Source organism: Hoplias malabaricus, chromosome 3, assembly GCF_029633855.1.
Source record: "Hoplias malabaricus isolate fHopMal1 chromosome 3, fHopMal1.hap1, whole genome shotgun sequence".
Taxonomy (NCBI): Eukaryota; Metazoa; Chordata; class Actinopteri; order Characiformes; family Erythrinidae; genus Hoplias; species Hoplias malabaricus.
The window spans coordinates 26,809,509-26,825,931 of NC_089802.1; the positions used below are offsets into that span (position 1 = coordinate 26,809,509).

Sequence of the window (16,423 nt, forward strand, 5' to 3'; positions counted from 1 at the left end):
ACCTGGAATCATTGGATGCAAGGCAGGAATACACCCTGGAGGGGCACCAGTCCTTCACAGGGCAACACACACACTCACTCACACCTACAGACACTTTTTGAGTCGCCAATCCACCTACCAACGTGTGTTTTTGGACTGTGGGAGGAAACCGGAGCACCCGGAGGAAACCCATGCAGACACAGGGAGAACACACCAAACTCCTCACAGACAGTCACCCGGAATCGAACCCATGACCTCCAGGTCCCTGGAGCTGTGTGACTGCGACACTACTTGTTGCGCCACCGTGCCGTCCCCAGTCAGTATTTTATCACTAATAATTAGATGTATTCCATAGTTAATATACAGAAGCTACTCTTCAGTATTCAGTATTCTGTATAGTAGTCAGCAAAATGTAATGAGTTTGCAGTGGTAAATGTTCACAATTCAGTGGTCAGTATTCAGTGGTGAGTATACAGTGGTCAGTATTCAGTAGTCAGTATTCAGTGGGCAGAATTCAGCGGTCAGTATTTAGTAGTCATAATTCAGTGGTCAGTATTTATTAGTCATAATTCAGTAGTCAGTATTCAGCAGTCAGTATTTAGTAGTCATAATTCAGTGGTCAGTATTTAGTAGTCAATATTTAGTAGTCAGTATTCAGCGGTCAACCCCTGACGCCATGATACGTTCATCGCTATGTTCCGACACCTAACAAAAAGTGTGTAGGTTAGTTCGTTTTTGTTCAACGCGGTGCAAAAACACAGCATAAAGAACTGTTGTTTTTTTCAGATTCTGCTAAAATATCTAATTAGAATAGAAATATCTAATTAGGAGATACAAGATTTTGTCCCACGACAATATGCAAAAGAGCACCTGCTCTTAGACAAAAGTAGATCTGAGATAGACACTGTTTCGCTGTTCATCTACAGAAACCTCCAACTCCCAGAATAGAGATAACACACACAGAAAGAGAGAGATGTGACAAAGAGAGAAAAGAGATAGATAAGAGTTAACTGAGGGGGGAAAGAGAGGAGTACAGGAAGGAAATGAGAGAGAGAGAGAGAGACATTTACAGAGGGGGGAATGGAGAGAAAGAGGAAAAGAATAAAAAAGTAGAAGAGAGATGAGTGAGTGAGTGGAGTGGGGAGTGAGATGAGTGGACAGTAGAGAGATGAGTGTAGAGATGACTGGAGGTGGTCAGTAAAGCTGAACCACACTCACAGATGTTCGACAGAGAGCAGGAAACACAAATCTCTGCTTGACTCAGTGCCTCCACATCTGCTCTATCTACGACCCAGCTTTATTGTATCATTCCACCTTAAATCATTAATCACGCTGCAGTCACTGGTGCAGGCAGATGCAGTCACCTGTAGATGGCAGCACTCTCCAGGTTTCATTAAACCCTGTCCACTCTGTGAGACACTCCTCCCTCGTTGGTCCACCTTGTAGATGTAAAGTCAGAGACAGTAGCTCATCTGTCGCTGCACAGTGTGTGTCGGTCGACCTCTAGTCCTTCATCAGTGACACAGGACGCTGTCGGCTGGATGTTTTTGGTCAGTGGACTATTCTCTGTCCAGCAGTGACACTGAGGGGTTTAAAAACTCCAGCAGCACTGCTGTGTCTGATCCGCTCAGTGGACAGTGAGTGTAGAAACTAGGAGGTGGCTTTAATGTTATGGCTGATCAGGGTATATGTAGACTCTCTCACACACACACTCACATATACACAAAGTTACAATTTCAAGTAAATTTTAATTCAATTATAAATAACCAATACATTTTTAATTACTTTTTAAGAAAAGCAGCTTGTGAGCACCAGATACTGAGGTATTATCAAAATTACTATCATTAGCATTATTATAATCTTCTATCTCGTCCCCATCAGCTGTTTTCTTAAAGGAAACCTAAACACACCTCGTCCCCTTAGAGCTTCTGTAAAATAAATGTAATAAATCATCAATCACAAATTTATTAAAAAACACAGTAAAAAACATCAAAGCTTGATCTTCTTTACTGGCCCTGAATTATTTACACAGTGCAGTTCACTTTGGTCCTGTTTGTTTACAGTCTACGAAGACAAGGACGTCCACAGAGGTCTTCATCCCAGGCCGACGTCCAGAGACATCATCACCACAAAGCCCAGGACACAGGTCCAGGACGCCAGCTTCCCGTTCCCACTGCGGACAAACACAGAGCGCCACCTCGCGTCATTTCACTGATTTTAACTCCTACAGCTAATGGTGCTATGATCAGAGCGTGTCCTAATTGTGTCTTCAGGCCTCTACTGAAAAAAAGTGTGCACTTCAAAGAGGTAACAACATGGAGAGCTGTAGAGAGCCGTGTTGTGTCAGATTCATCAAACTGGGAGACACACTATAGCACTGTTTGTACTAATAGACCAATGCCAATTCATACTTCTGCATAAACCTACGCTGCCCATTTATAACTGAGACTAAATACAGCTCATTTCTTCAAACAGCTGAGATAAGACTCTTCATTTTAAAAGAAACATTGGATGTAGTGTCCACACAATTTTGGCCAATTCAGTGAAGCACAATGTCCTGAACGAAAAAGTTCATTTACCTGATTTGGGCTTCGGGGACGATATCGTCGACCACTACGTACACCATGGCCCCTGCGGCGAAGGCTAACGCGTAGGGTAACAATGGCTCCGCCATCACCACAGCAACTGCGCCTAGTAACCCTGCTATCGGCTCCACCATCCCGCTCAGCTGACCGTACCTGAGAAATACAAGGCAAAGTATTGTACACTGGTCAGCAACTGACCATATTACACCGGTTTTTATAGGGTCCAGCCAATCAGACACAAGTTCCCAAATTAGGAACTGCCCACGAATCCAGCTGTTTCTAAACTATAACCGATACAGATTGATCCAAACAAACCCTTCTGTGTAAAAGGAGTACAGAGCGTGTGCAGCTGCAGGAACCAGCAGCGCCCCCTACAGTTAATTACAGTTAATGTCCGCTGGAGAAACATGCGGAGACAGTATTGTGAGCACTCACCAGAAGGCTCTCCATGTGGACACCCCAGAGCCTCGCAGCGGCAGACTCACCGCAAGGCCTTCTGGGAAATTTTGGATGCCAATTCCTATAGCCAGGTTCCTGGAAAAAAACAAAAAGATGCCAGAATCTTAATTCTAAAATGTAATATTAATTGTGTCCAGATGAAAACAGAAAACCACACAAGTCTATTCTCTCTACTCTCTACACAGGGCTAAATACACTGTGTCCAAAAAAACGTGCAGACCTTTATAATGTGTACTTTGCTTTTGGATCAGAGCGTCTCCTAAACGTCCTGAATGTAAATGTAAACCTAATGTAAATGTAAACCTGTGTTTTCCAAAGAGACTGGAGGTCTGGAGACTTGCCTCTGGGATGAGTTGGAGTGGTGAGTTTGATCCAGAACTAATCCCCAATACCAGCCCCTGACCCCCAATGATGATTCCGAGGCTGAACTCCATCAGATCCTCACAGCTATGATTACTTTAAAATGTCTGAAACTCTCTGCTGCTGTATGTGATGTGGAGCAGGGTTAAAGTCAAGAGATCTCACCTGGCGCTCTCGAAGGTCGCTGAGGACGTCTTCCCAGCAGCTCCGAAACCCACCCCTACTGCTAAACCCTCTGAAACACACACACACACACACACACACACACACACACAAAAGCAGTGACTGGAGGGAAAGGCAAATTCTTACTTTGAACTGACCAACCACAAATCACTCACATATGTCAATGTGTGAAACTGTACACGTGTGTGTGTGTGTCTCCAGACCCACCGTGACCCTGAAAAGGATGTAGAGGCTTTAATTAATTCAATCATTTAAAAACCTGGTCTTGTTTTCTACTGACAGTGTTTATATGATTATTATTACCGTTATTACTATTCATTTATTCATATTGATCTGTGTGTGTCTGTGCACATCTGCGTTCTCTTCCCGTTCTCTACGACTCTCCATTAAACCTTTCACACCAGACTCAATCAATTAGGAGAAACCAATCAAAGTAATTAAAACTCAGATTCCCCCAGGGAGCCCTGAGCAGAGGAAGGAATGAACACAGGAACAATCAGTTTAACCAACAACACAAAGAGAGTCACACCTGGAGATCCCCGCTCCACTCACACACTTCTCAGAGGAGCAGAGACTCTAATCAGTGGCTAACTGGACACAGAGCTGAGTGACCGTGGTGTTAATGAACACTTGGCTGAGGTTCGGCTTCCCATGGGGCATAACACAATGTTTATTAATGGTTAATAATTAGGTTGTTTTAAGTCATTAATAATCAGATATAACACGGAGAGAAAGTGCAGCAGTGAGCTGCTGATTGCCAAATAGTAAACGCACATCCATCTACAGTTAAACTTCATATCTCGCCGAATACTGACCTCACTGTGTCTCTACCAATTGATATTAACCATGTCAGCTTTAACCACAATTTAATCAAATGACCACAGAGTGTGTCTTTTTAGGCGCTGATGATTAATGTGGTGTGGACATTAACATGTGAAATTACTTATTCTTTACCTCCGTATTTTCCGTGAGTTCACAATTCAACGAAAAAGAGGTGGTTTCCTTTTTTATCTCTGTTACACACGATGATTAATGACTTTTATCATGTTCACAACCTAATTAATAAAAACATAATAAAAACTGGGTCATTAACCAAAATTTATTTTAAAGGTCTTATTTTAAAATTTATTTCACACACAAATCCAGTTTAGACATGGAACAGCCGAGAGGGTCATTTTATGAACAGAGGGCATTTCCCATCCCAACACTTTTAAAGAATACATGCACAAAATTAAAAATAAACAAGCTATATTACTGGAAGTCACGACTTATTTACACACGTTTAAAGGAAGAATGAATTCAGAGAGTGATTCTGTGAAGCTGGATGTTCACCACTGAATAGCAGCTGCACAGAGCTGAGTTAAATAATATATAGTATATAGATATGTTATATATTTCAATATATGGATATTATTTATATTATTTGGATATATATAACAACACTAAAAACAAGTTATTCTGAAGACAACTGGTGCCTAAATGATCCTTCACCTGAGAAATTACCCCAGCTTCAGTGGTCCACGGTGCTGACCTTTAAGTTGATTTGCATATTATTTGATGATGAAATATAAATGTATTTGGTTACACTCTCAGTTTCTAATCCACAGTATTCCTACCTGACACAGGATGAGCACGAACATCATGTATTTCAGGACTGAGCGAGATACAGAAGGCGTGACACTGTTCTGCACATCTTACCCACAAGGCACTTGTTAATGCATTCAGCTCCTATCATATCTTCATGCGTTCAGCACTCACAGGCTCGTGTGCACATGAGAAACACTCCTGCAAAGCTCACAAGTGACCTACAATGTGAGTGAGAGCCTGAATATTAAATATGTGAACAGAAAATTGAAAATGGGGGAGAAAAAAAAAACAAAACAAAACAAAAAAAAGCGTGTGGCCCCAAGCTAGAACCCCGAGGGACACCACACCCTTTGAGACCACTGTGAACCCAAATACAGCCCAGCATTAAACATTAAAGCCATTAATTATCCACTACCTAGTTCAACGTTTACAGATTGCATCCTATCTGTTGCTCTGCATACTTTGTTAGCCCCCTTTCCCCCTGTTCTCCAGCGCTCTGGACTCCCACAGAGCAGGTATGATTTGGGTGGTGGGTCATTCTAAAAGCTGCAGTGACACTAACAATGCGTCCGCAGTGTGAAGTGGGTCTAAACCCCTGATCTCGAGTGTCTCATCACCACAGACCCCCGGCTCTTCAGAAGACGTTAAAGTGTCAGAAATGTGAAGCTGTTCCTTTGGAATTCAATCACAGAGCGCTTTTTTAACTGCATCTGGATCCTGTCTCGGAGCTGTCGGGAACGTGGTGATAGGCTTCGGGCAGAGTGACGGGCTCCGGGGTAATGGTTAACCCCCGCTAACCCTCAGAGGTGTCATTACTGACAAATACAAACCAGCTCTGAGAGAAAACACACACTTCATACACACCCTAGAGTGTCTGCCCTCTCCATACACAGCCTACACAGTCAGTACACATACTATACACACTCTATAACACACTACACTCTAAACAAACACTTTACACAAACACTACTCTCTGTGTACACTCTAAACACACACTGTACCTTCTATACACACACTACACATTCTGCACACACTCCATAAACACCCTACCCTCACTCTATAACACACAATCCTCTCTGTACACTCTAAATACACTCCTGGAAGCAACTATAACAGCTCAAAATGTCTAATGATATGTAAATGATATGTAAAGGCCACAGACCATTTTTAATGTGCTCTACGGTTAAAACCATGGCCTCAGGGCTGAGTTCTGCAGGATGCTGTACCCCCTCAGCTGCAGCTCATCTTCAGACCATGGAACTAATCCAATCTCATCAACAGTTAATTGCAGTCGCCAACAAGGAGGCCATTAAAATGCATGGAAATCAAAATGACTGCAATATGGAAATCAATTAAAGGGGCCTTTGTTTTTATGAAGTGAATCACCAGTCGTCTCACGTTTTTCGGAGCGGGGCTCCGGCGGAGGGATTAAATCAATTGACGGTTTCTCCGCCGTTAATGAAATCAAGGGGTAAAGAAGGCCGTTCTGAGTTTCCTGAGATTTACAGCTGAGATTCCTACACAGCGCTAGGCCGGATGGATGAGTCTATCAGTCACGAAACAGACTCCTGGTCAATTCAATTCTCACTGAAGTACATTACCTGGGAGCTGTTTGTGAGGGAGTATCAATACAGTAGCTGGAATCTAGCAGTGGAACTGTGCTCTCTGAACCTACGAAGATCCTAACAATGGTGCTTTTCCATTGCATGGTACCTACACTACAGGACCCTACAGGACTCTAAAGGTCTCTACTGGACCCTGCAGGTCTCTACTGGACTCTACTGGACCCTACAGGTCTCTACCGGACTCTACTGGACCCTACAGGACCCCACAGGTCTCTACCGGACTCTACAGCACCCTACAGGACTCTACAGGACCCTACAGGTCTCTACTGGACTCTACAGGTCCCTACAGGACCCCACAGGTCTCTAAAGGACTCCAAAGGTCTCTACTGGATTCTACAGGACCCTACAGGTCTCTTCTGGACTCTACTGGTCTCTACTGGACCCTACAGGTCTCTACAGGACACTACATGACCCCACAGGTCTCTACTAGACTCTATAGGACTCTACAGGTCTCTACTGTCGGGGACTTCCGAGTTGCGAGAGATACGCTGGTGCGTTTGGCTGCCGCTTCTCCCCCGGTGACAAAGTTTGTAATAGTTTTAAAGTTTGTATTCGGTTTTTCTGCCCGCTGTGTGCAAAAGTGCTGTGGAACCCAACACACTGTATCAAACTTTGTACTGGATTTATTGTAATATGAGCCTTGGATTTCTCCTTGTGGCTCTGAGCTCTCTTAGAGTTTAGCGTGCGTGACTGTGCTTAGCATCTGCCGCGAGAGTACCTGTGTTGCCCGTGCTATGTGGATTATTTCGGGATTATTTCTCTGGCTTCTACTGGGCTGTTACGGCTGCAACTTCCATTGTGGCCTTATCATGATGACAAGGAGGATAAGGTACTCTTTTGGTGAACTTTTTACGCTCCGAAATGCACAGTGTAAAACTCCTGCTCCTCTATTGATCCATCGTCACCTTGGTATTTTGGTCTTGGTCGGACATATAACTACTATCTGCACCCTAACAATATTCCCTCGCTGTGGTCATCGTGTCGCCGTAAATCTTCCCAGGCGACGGCAGGCTCAACTGATCACGCAAATAACCGGAACCTGTGTTACGTGTCTACAACATCTCTACTCGCTCCGAGCACTGATCATAATCTTAAATGTGCTCTGTTTGATGTTCGTTCCTTAAATAATAAGGCAACGTTTGTCGCAGATATTATCCAGGAACATGACATTGACCTGCTTTGTCTCACGGAAACCTGGCAGCGGCCCAACAAGTATTTCGCGCTCAATCAGACTCTGCCTCCACACTATCAATATGTGGATAAACCTCGTTTAACTGGACGAGGAGGAGGACTTGCAGTGGTGTACAGCCCTGGCCTCAAAGTTAAAACAGTTTTAATCCCAAATATGACATCGTTTGAGTGTTTGGCGCTGTTGGTCTCTGCTGTTAAACCTGTGTTGGTTCTGCTTATCTATCGCCCCCCAAAAACCTCATCTGTTTTTGTGGCAGAGTTTTCTGAGCTAATCTCCACACTTATTCCTGTTTATTCTGATTTGTTGCTGCTTGGTGACTTTAATATTCATATCAATTCTGGTAACTGTTTGTTTGCTAAAGAATTTCTTAATGTTTTACAGAGCTTTGATATTTCTCAGGATGTTGATTTCCCTACACATAACAAGGGCCACACCTTGGACATTGTTTGCTCTATGGGTAAAACCCCTTTTAATGTGAGAGGCATTGATCTGTGTGTATCTGACCATAAAGCTGTGTTCTTTGATTTCCACTATCATGTCAACTGCGTGGGCAGCATCAATCACGCCAGTTTACATTCCGGAGCGTTAAAAATATCAGTCCTCCTGCTGTTATGGAGATGCTCAGTCAGAGCCCGGTACCTGATTGCTTAGATCCTGATTTGCTAGTGACCCACTATGATGAAACATTGTCACATATTTTAAACCACCTGGCACCTCTAAGAACACGCTTGGTTACATTTTCTCAGCCTGCTCCCTGGTACACTGCTGAGCTGCGCAAGCTGAAAGCTGTTGGTCGCCAGCTTGAACGACTCTCAAACAGAACTGGCCTGACTGTGCATGCCCTTGCTTACAGTGATCATGTCTTGTTTCATAAGAAAAAACTACAGGAAGCTAAAACACTCTATTATTCTGATGTTATTCTTGGTGCCCACAGTAACCCTAGAGCTCTCTTTTCTACTGTTAATAAGCTATTGAGCCCTGTGAAAAGTTTCCCTATGATTCCTTCATCTGAACTCTGCTCTCAGTTCATGGACTTTTTCAATCATAAAATACTTACAATTTACTCTCAGTTCCAGCCCACTGCAACCAGGCTAAACATTCCACAACTATCTCCTCAGTTCAGCAGCAGCTATTTTTCCACCTTCAATACTGTAAACCAACAGCTTGCTTCACAGATTATTAATTTCTCAAGGGCAACTTCGTGTCAATTAGACCCTTTTCCTACACAGCAGGTGAAAGCCTGTTCTCCATTAATCTGTCCTCTTATTACCAAAATTATCAATGCTTCACTTAGCTCAGGAATGGTCCCAGCTTCTTTGAAACTGGCAGCTATTACTCCAGTTCTCAAGAAGCCTGGCTTAGATCCTGAGAACCTCGCAAATTATAGGCCCATCTCTAATCTCCCTTTCCTTGCTAAACTGTTGGAGCGAACAGTAGCTGCTCAGTTAACAGAACATATTCAATCATGTGATCTGTTTGAGGTCTTCCAATCAGGTTTTAGGAGGAATCACAGTACTGAAACTGCTCTTTTTATGGTTGTCAATGACTTGCTGATGTCAGCTGACCAAGGACTGCTGAGTCTTCTTGTACTGTTGGACCTTACTGCAGCCTTTGATACAGTGTGTCATAGCCTTTTACTTACTCGGCTCAAAAACATGGTTGGCGTAACTGGTACTGCATTAGCTTGGTTTCAATCGTATCTTTCTGGTAGGCAGCAGTTTGTTTCAATGGGAAGTTTTGAAACAAATGGGAAGTTCGATCTGACACATGCTCCTTGTCACATGGTGTCCCCCAGGGCTCTGTTCTCAGGCCCTTGCTTTTTATTTTGTACATCCTTCCTCTTGGTGACATCATTAGACATCATGGGCTGCAGTTTCACTGTTTTGCTGATGATGTCCAGATATATATTTGTACAAAACTTTCCCACAACCTAGTGCCTTGCTGAAATGCTTAACTGATGCGAGGGCTTGGATGATTGAGAACTTCCTGAGCTTAAATAATAAAAAATCTGAAGCCATCATAATTGCTTCTCCTGCAACAGTCAGGAGGCTTAGTGACACTACTGTTTGTATCCCTGGTTTTATTGTCTCTACCTCAACACTAGTGAGAAATCTTGGAGTAATTTTTGATTCTACATTATTGTTTGACTCACATATTAACAACACATGTAGGACAGCCTTCTACCCATTCGCCCTTTTCTCTCTCTCACTGCTGCCGAGACCATAGTCCATGCATTTGTTACTTCTAGAATTGACTACTGCAATGCTCTGTTGTGTGGCCTCCCTGCTCGGGCTTTGAGCAGGTTGCAGTATGTGCAGAACCCTGCTGCTAGGGTGCTGACCCATACAAGATCTTGGGAGCATATTACTCCAGTCCTAAGTCGTCTTCATTGGCTTCCAGTGAAGTACTGAATACAGTACAAATTGCTTGTGTTGGTGTTTAAATCCTTGCATGACCTTGCCCCTTCTTACCTAAGTAGTCTACTGCAACCATACTCTCCAGTGCGTACTCTTCGGTCCTCAAGCCTCCATTTGCTTAAGGTCCCACATTTTAAGCTAAGCACCATTGGAAATAGAGCATTTTGTGTTGCGGGTCCAAAGCTGTGGAATAGTCTTCCTGACGAACTGCAAGCTTGTTCATCTTTAGATGTTTTTAAAACCAGACTCAAAACTCATCTTTTTAAACTAGCATATGGATGATACTATGTATATGTCTCTATGGTCATTTCATGTTTGTATGTGCATTTACCATTTATTGACTTTTTTTTTTTTTACTTTTTATTTTCATTTTTATTTTTTATTTTTATTATCTATTGTACAGTGTCCTTGGGTCACTTGAAAGGCGCTTTCAAATAAAAATTTATTATTATTATTATTATTATTATTATTACTGGACTCTACAGGACCCCACAGGTCTCTACTGGACTACAAAGGTCTCTACAGGGCCCTACATGACCCCACAGGTCTCTACTGGACTCTACTAGGACCTCAGAGGTCTCTACTGGACTCTACTAGGACCTCAGAGGTCTCTACTGGACTCTACTAGGACCTCAGAGGTCTCTACTGGACTCTACTAGGACCTCAGAGGTCTCTACTGGACTCTACTAGGACCTCAGAGGTCTCTACTGGACTCTACTAGGACCTCAGAGGTCTCTACTGGACTCTACTAGGACCTCAGAGGTCTCTACTGGACTCTACTAGGACCTCAGAGGTCTCTACTGGACTCTACTAGGACCTCAGAGGTCTCTACTGGACTCTACTAGGACCTCAGAGGTCTCTACTGGACTCTACTAGGACCTCAAAGGTCTCTACTGGACTCTACTAGGACCTCAAAGGTCTCTACTGGACTCTACAGGACTCTATTGGTCTCCACTGGACCCTGCTGAACTCGACTCTCTGTTGGCCCTTGTTCGAACCCATGAGAGAAAAGGGACTATAAAAGAACCCAGTTCCAGGGCCAGGACCATATTTACCTGCTGGAGTGGAGTAGGGCTCATGAGCCGGAGTGATTCCAGGACTAGTCCTCCAACATTAGCACCTGACCACATTGATGTTTATGTGGTTGAATGCCATCAGATCCTCACAGCAATGTTCCACTACATCTACAGCAAAACCTTCCCAGAAGAGCAGAGACTGTTTCAGTCCTCACTAAAGTCTGAGAGAAGGACCTACCGGGAATGTTGTGAATGGTGATGGCGAGGATCAGCAGGACAACTCTTCTCCAGCTGCTCCCTGTGGAATCTTTCACTTGCTGTTGTCTAGAATCCACTTCCTGAGGTTCTGTGTATCCAGAGGGAGCACCTTTTCTCCTCTGGTGAATCTCTCCATTCTCTAACTTATCTGAAACACAATCAGAAACACAACTTTTTGAACAAACACTTTACAGACTCCTCAGACGAGGAAACATACAGGCACTCAAGCCTTATACACCAGCTGTGAGTGGACAGAGGAGTGTCAGTAGAAGGGGGGTGTTTCTGATAAAGTGGCCAGTGAGTGACAGTAGAAGGGGGGTGTTTCTGATAAAGTGGCCAGTGAGTGTCAGTAGAACGTGGGTGTTTCTGATAAAGTGGCCAGTGAGTGTCAGTAGAAGGGGGGTGTTTCTGATAAAGTGGCCAGTGAGTGTCAGTAGAAGGGGGGTGTTTCTGATAAAGTGGCCAGTGAGTGTCAGTAGAAGGGGGGTGTTTCTGATAAAGTGGCCAGTGAGTGTCAGTAGAGGGGGGGGGGGGTGTTTCTGATAAAGTGGCCAGTGAGTGTCAGTAGAAGGGGGGTGTTTCTGATAAAGTGGCCAGTGAGTGTCAGTAGAGGGGGGGGGGGGTGTTTCTGATAAAGTGGCCAGTGAGTGTCAGTAGAGGGGGGGGTGTTTCTGATAAAGTGGCCAGTGTGTGTCAGTAGAGGGGGGGGGGGTGTTTCTGATATAGTGGCCAGTGAGTGTCAGTAGAGGGGGGGTGTTTCTGATAAAGTGGCCAGTGAGTGTCAGTAGAGGGGGGGGGGGGGTGTTTCTGATAAAGTGGCCAGTGAGTGTCAGTAGAGGGGAGTGTTTCCGATAAAGTGGCCAGTGAGTGTCAGTAGAGGGGGGGGGGTGTTTCTGATATAGTGGCCAGTGAGTGTCAGTAGAGGGGTGTGTTTCTGATAAAGTGGCCAGTGAGTGTCAGTAGAGGGGGGGGGGGTCTGATAAAGTGGCCAGTGAGTGGCAGTAGAAGAGACACTTGTTTTGTTTATTGATGCACAAACCATGGTGAATTTGACAAAAGTGGGCTCTGCGATTAATATAAAGGACAGGGAGGGTTAGATGCACTTCAGTCCAACACACACACACACACACACAATTGTAAATTGCCCAGTCAAATTAAGACTGTCAGGCTGTTTCAAGTCAAATGCCATGACATCAATCTTTCTCCTCGTCTAATATGTCACCATGGAAACCACCACTGGCCACACATCCGTTCAGTGCAGTTACTTGAAATAGATTTGGGTGTTTCTAATAAAGTGGCCAGCTATATATATTTATTGAAGTACACATCAGCACTCTCCTCGTGCTCCTTTTTCCATAAACACATAGCAAGAGCAGAGATTAAAATCCACGTGTGCATCAGAGAGTATGGCCCCCAACCCCCACCCAAAAATACACCCATTTTAATGTACCACCTTAAAATTCTACCTTAAAACATCCACCATACCCACATTTACATACAATTACTCCAATTACTACATACAATTACTCACAGGGTTTAAAAACTCCAGCAGCACTGCTGTGTCTGATCCACTCGCACCAGCACAACACACACTAACACCACCAGAATACAGTCTGTCACTACAGACTAACCTGTACACACTTAAAAATTATGGTTGTACAAGGGTTCTTCAGTAAAGAAAATGGTTCTATATAGAACCCTAAACACTTGAATAATCTTTTGTGTGATTAAAGGGCTCTTTGCATCATGAAGGGGTTCTCCAGGTGGATGGAGAATGTGCTGTAGATGGTTCTCTACAGCACCTTTTAGAAAAAAGGTTATATACAGCACCAAAAAGGGTTCCTCTGCTCTAACAAGCATGACATCGTTACAATGGAGGCTCGTTTTTCATGCAAAATGTTCTTCAAGGGTTCAGGGTTCTATATAGAACCATTTAATTGATCAAAGAAGCCTGATAGAACCATCATTTTTTACATTTTAATGTTCTGGCTGGTTGGTGTAAATAAGGCTAATAGCGGAGAGATCTAAGAGAGAAGCGAACTAATGTTAATTCTGCCATAGCAACTGTTGTCAAGCAGCAGCTGTTTGGTGGATGGACACATCTGCTGAACATGCACACGCACACACACACGCACACAAACACACATGCAGACACACAAACACACACGCACACAGACACACACAAACACACACACACTTTCCCAGAGAGAAAGAGAACAAATGAATCATTTATTTTCTGCATGTTAAATTATTCCAAACATTACGATTGATTTGGCTTCCTTTCAACCATCTGTGTGTCTCCTGTTCCCGTCCCACAGAGGTTCTCCTGCTAGATCTCGCTTCCACTCAGCGGTTCTTCTGAGCATCTCTGAGCCTTTAATGACATTTAACATGAAATAACTGCTTGTGTGGAGCAACAGGATTCACTGTGTTAAAGGTGCTATATTCTCTCTTGTCTCCACAAAGGAACATAGTTCTGTTCCTTAATGAAACGTCTGTGACCTGCTTTGGTCCAAACCCAACAAGCCCCACAGCAGTGTTCTCCCCCTGTGTAAACAGCCCTTTTCAGTACGCCCGCTTTCAGCACCTGTTCCTTTAAATGATAACGAGCTGCTCACTGTTCACCCCGACCCCAAGCGCACAGCAGTGAAGAGAGAGTAGCAGAAGCTCTGGACTTTTGCTGTTTTTGCTCTGTTCTCTTTCTTCTCTGTTTTTACTCAGTGCTCTTATTTCTCCGCGCTCGTTGTGTCTGTTTTGCTGCGTTTAACCTCGTCTTTGCACTCTCACATAAACACGAGTCCAGCACTGTGATTGTACAGACTCAAATGAATCTCTGCACTTGACGTCACAAGCGAAGCAGAATCAGAACGACTCGTTTTATCCTGTGTTTTCTGATTTGTTTCACAGTGTGTAGGTTGGTGGCTCCAGATACACACTTTAATGTGAACAAGCACCAAACAAAGTGTTTTTTTAGTATATTGCCTTTAAAATTATAGGGCTGCAGCTCCTTTAGATCATAAATAGAGATGTTTCTTGAAGTTGTCTCTTCAAGACACAACACATTACAGCCCTATGACATCATCAGCTCGGATCCTCTTGACGTTCAGGTGTCTGCCGAGGCCTGGAAGTGAGTGATGAGTTAAATCGGCCTAATTATCCTCAGCTCATGGCGACGCTGTGTCTCGGCTCGAGCTGGCGTTAAACATCAGGTCCTGAGAGGGACAGAGGAGCTCAGAGCATAGAGATCTCACTGACGCTGAGCTGAGACCATAGCCTCATCCTCCAGGAGACACAGAAAGAGAAGAGCTCCATTCTGAGAGAAGACGAGGAGAGAGAGAGGACACATTCTCTCTCTCCCTCTTTCACATTCTCTCTGCCTCTCTCACTCTCTTTCACATTCTCTCTCTCTCTTTCTCTCTCTCTCTCTCTCAGCAGCTTCTCCTCTTTTCATTCATGAGGAAGAAAGAGGCTCTAGCTTGTCGCTTAACTCTTAAACTAATCCAGAAAGTTTTGTCAAATTGTAATGAGTCAGTGTGTCTGTGTGTGTGTGTGTGTGTGTGTGTGTTCATCACTTAACCCATAAACCAACACAACAGGTACATTAGTCTACTTCATACAGATTTATCCCAACACAGAAAGACAGAATCGTGTCTGAATCAGAAGGACACACCCCCAGTGTCCAGTTCCCATGGGAGAATGATTGGCTTTAATGATTAACCCTCGTAAACAGCAATTTGAACCGTCCACTTTCATACACCACATCTCCACCATTGCCCCGCTCTCAGCCCTGGACCAGGGTTTCTGTGATGGCTGCCAAAGAGAAAATCCCAGAATCCAATCACAGGGAAAGGAAGAGGTCACCCGTTAGCAGTCAGTCACCAGCTGCCATTTAAGAGAAGAAGAAAAATGGCCAGCGGCATCAGAAGGGGGCGGTACAGAGTACTAAGGTCGTGCTCAGTGCTAAGTGTGGACTGGAGGGGCATATGGACTAAAGGCAGCGGGGCTTTTATACAAAGACCTTTCACAGAGACAAGGACGTCCTGGCTGTGGTCAGCACTGAAGGAGAAGCAGCAATAAACCACTGATTAAATCATTAGAGGAGGAGAGATATCAGAGAAAGGGAGAGAGAGAAAGAGAAGAGGGGAGAGAGGGAGAAAGAAATTGGGTAGACAGAAACAGAGAATAATAACAGATTAGAGAGAGAACAAAAGAAGAGAGATAGAGGAGAGAGAGAGAGAGACAGAGAGAGCGACCCAGAGAGCCATCAAAGAACTCACACATCAAAATATTAAAATTCAGCTCTGTTTGTTTATATAAATTTTAGCTGTGTTTAGTGTCTGAAGTTTGCAAACTGCCCACCTCCAAAAGTTACACAGTGCAGTTTTATTCTTCCCGCTACAGCTCAGCGGAGCATCACTATGATTTTGAAGCTGTAATTTTAAGGTAAAAATATTACCCAGTGTCTTTTAAAGGAGCATTAACTGATTATAAACGGTGTCCTCACTAGAGAAGCCAAGGACACACGTGACCACGCCTCAGCTCAGTGTTTGTCCAGGTACTGGTGGTAGAGTGTGGGTATATGAGGGGAGGCTTGCCTGAATAAGCTCCGCCTCTACCTATCCTGATTGACAGCTGCTCTGCTTCTGGGGGCAGGGCTATGGGATCCTCCACTTTCTCTTTGGATGGTTTTGCATCAGCAGGAAGAGCCAGAGCCCGGTGAGGGGCTGCACCAACACCCTGTAAAAACACAAGAGGAAACACT

At 44.1% G+C, this 16,423-nt stretch overlaps 1 protein-coding gene across 3 annotated transcripts in view; it reads right to left on the reverse strand.

Annotated features, from left to right (window-relative positions):
* Nucleotides 1–2,007: 2,007 nt before the first annotated feature.
* Nucleotides 2,008–16,423, reverse strand: part of LOC136691947 (zinc transporter ZIP11-like) — a 27,089-nt gene continuing 12,673 nt past the window's right edge. For 2 of the 3 annotated variants that reach the window (XM_066664909.1, XM_066664910.1), the window contains exons 5-10: nucleotides 16,257–16,398; nucleotides 11,642–11,809; nucleotides 3,549–3,618; nucleotides 3,000–3,098; nucleotides 2,559–2,717; nucleotides 2,008–2,152 (exon numbers count right to left, since the gene is read on the reverse strand). In XM_066664909.1, the coding sequence (XP_066521006.1) occupies nucleotides 2,074–2,152; nucleotides 2,559–2,717; nucleotides 3,000–3,098; nucleotides 3,549–3,618; nucleotides 11,642–11,809; nucleotides 16,257–16,398 (717 nt within the window). In that variant the 3' untranslated portion in view covers nucleotides 2,008–2,073. The remainder of the gene's footprint in view (nucleotides 2,153–2,558; nucleotides 2,718–2,999; nucleotides 3,099–3,548; nucleotides 3,619–11,641; nucleotides 11,810–16,256; nucleotides 16,399–16,423) is intronic. The other variant, XM_066664911.1, reaches the window with a different exon arrangement.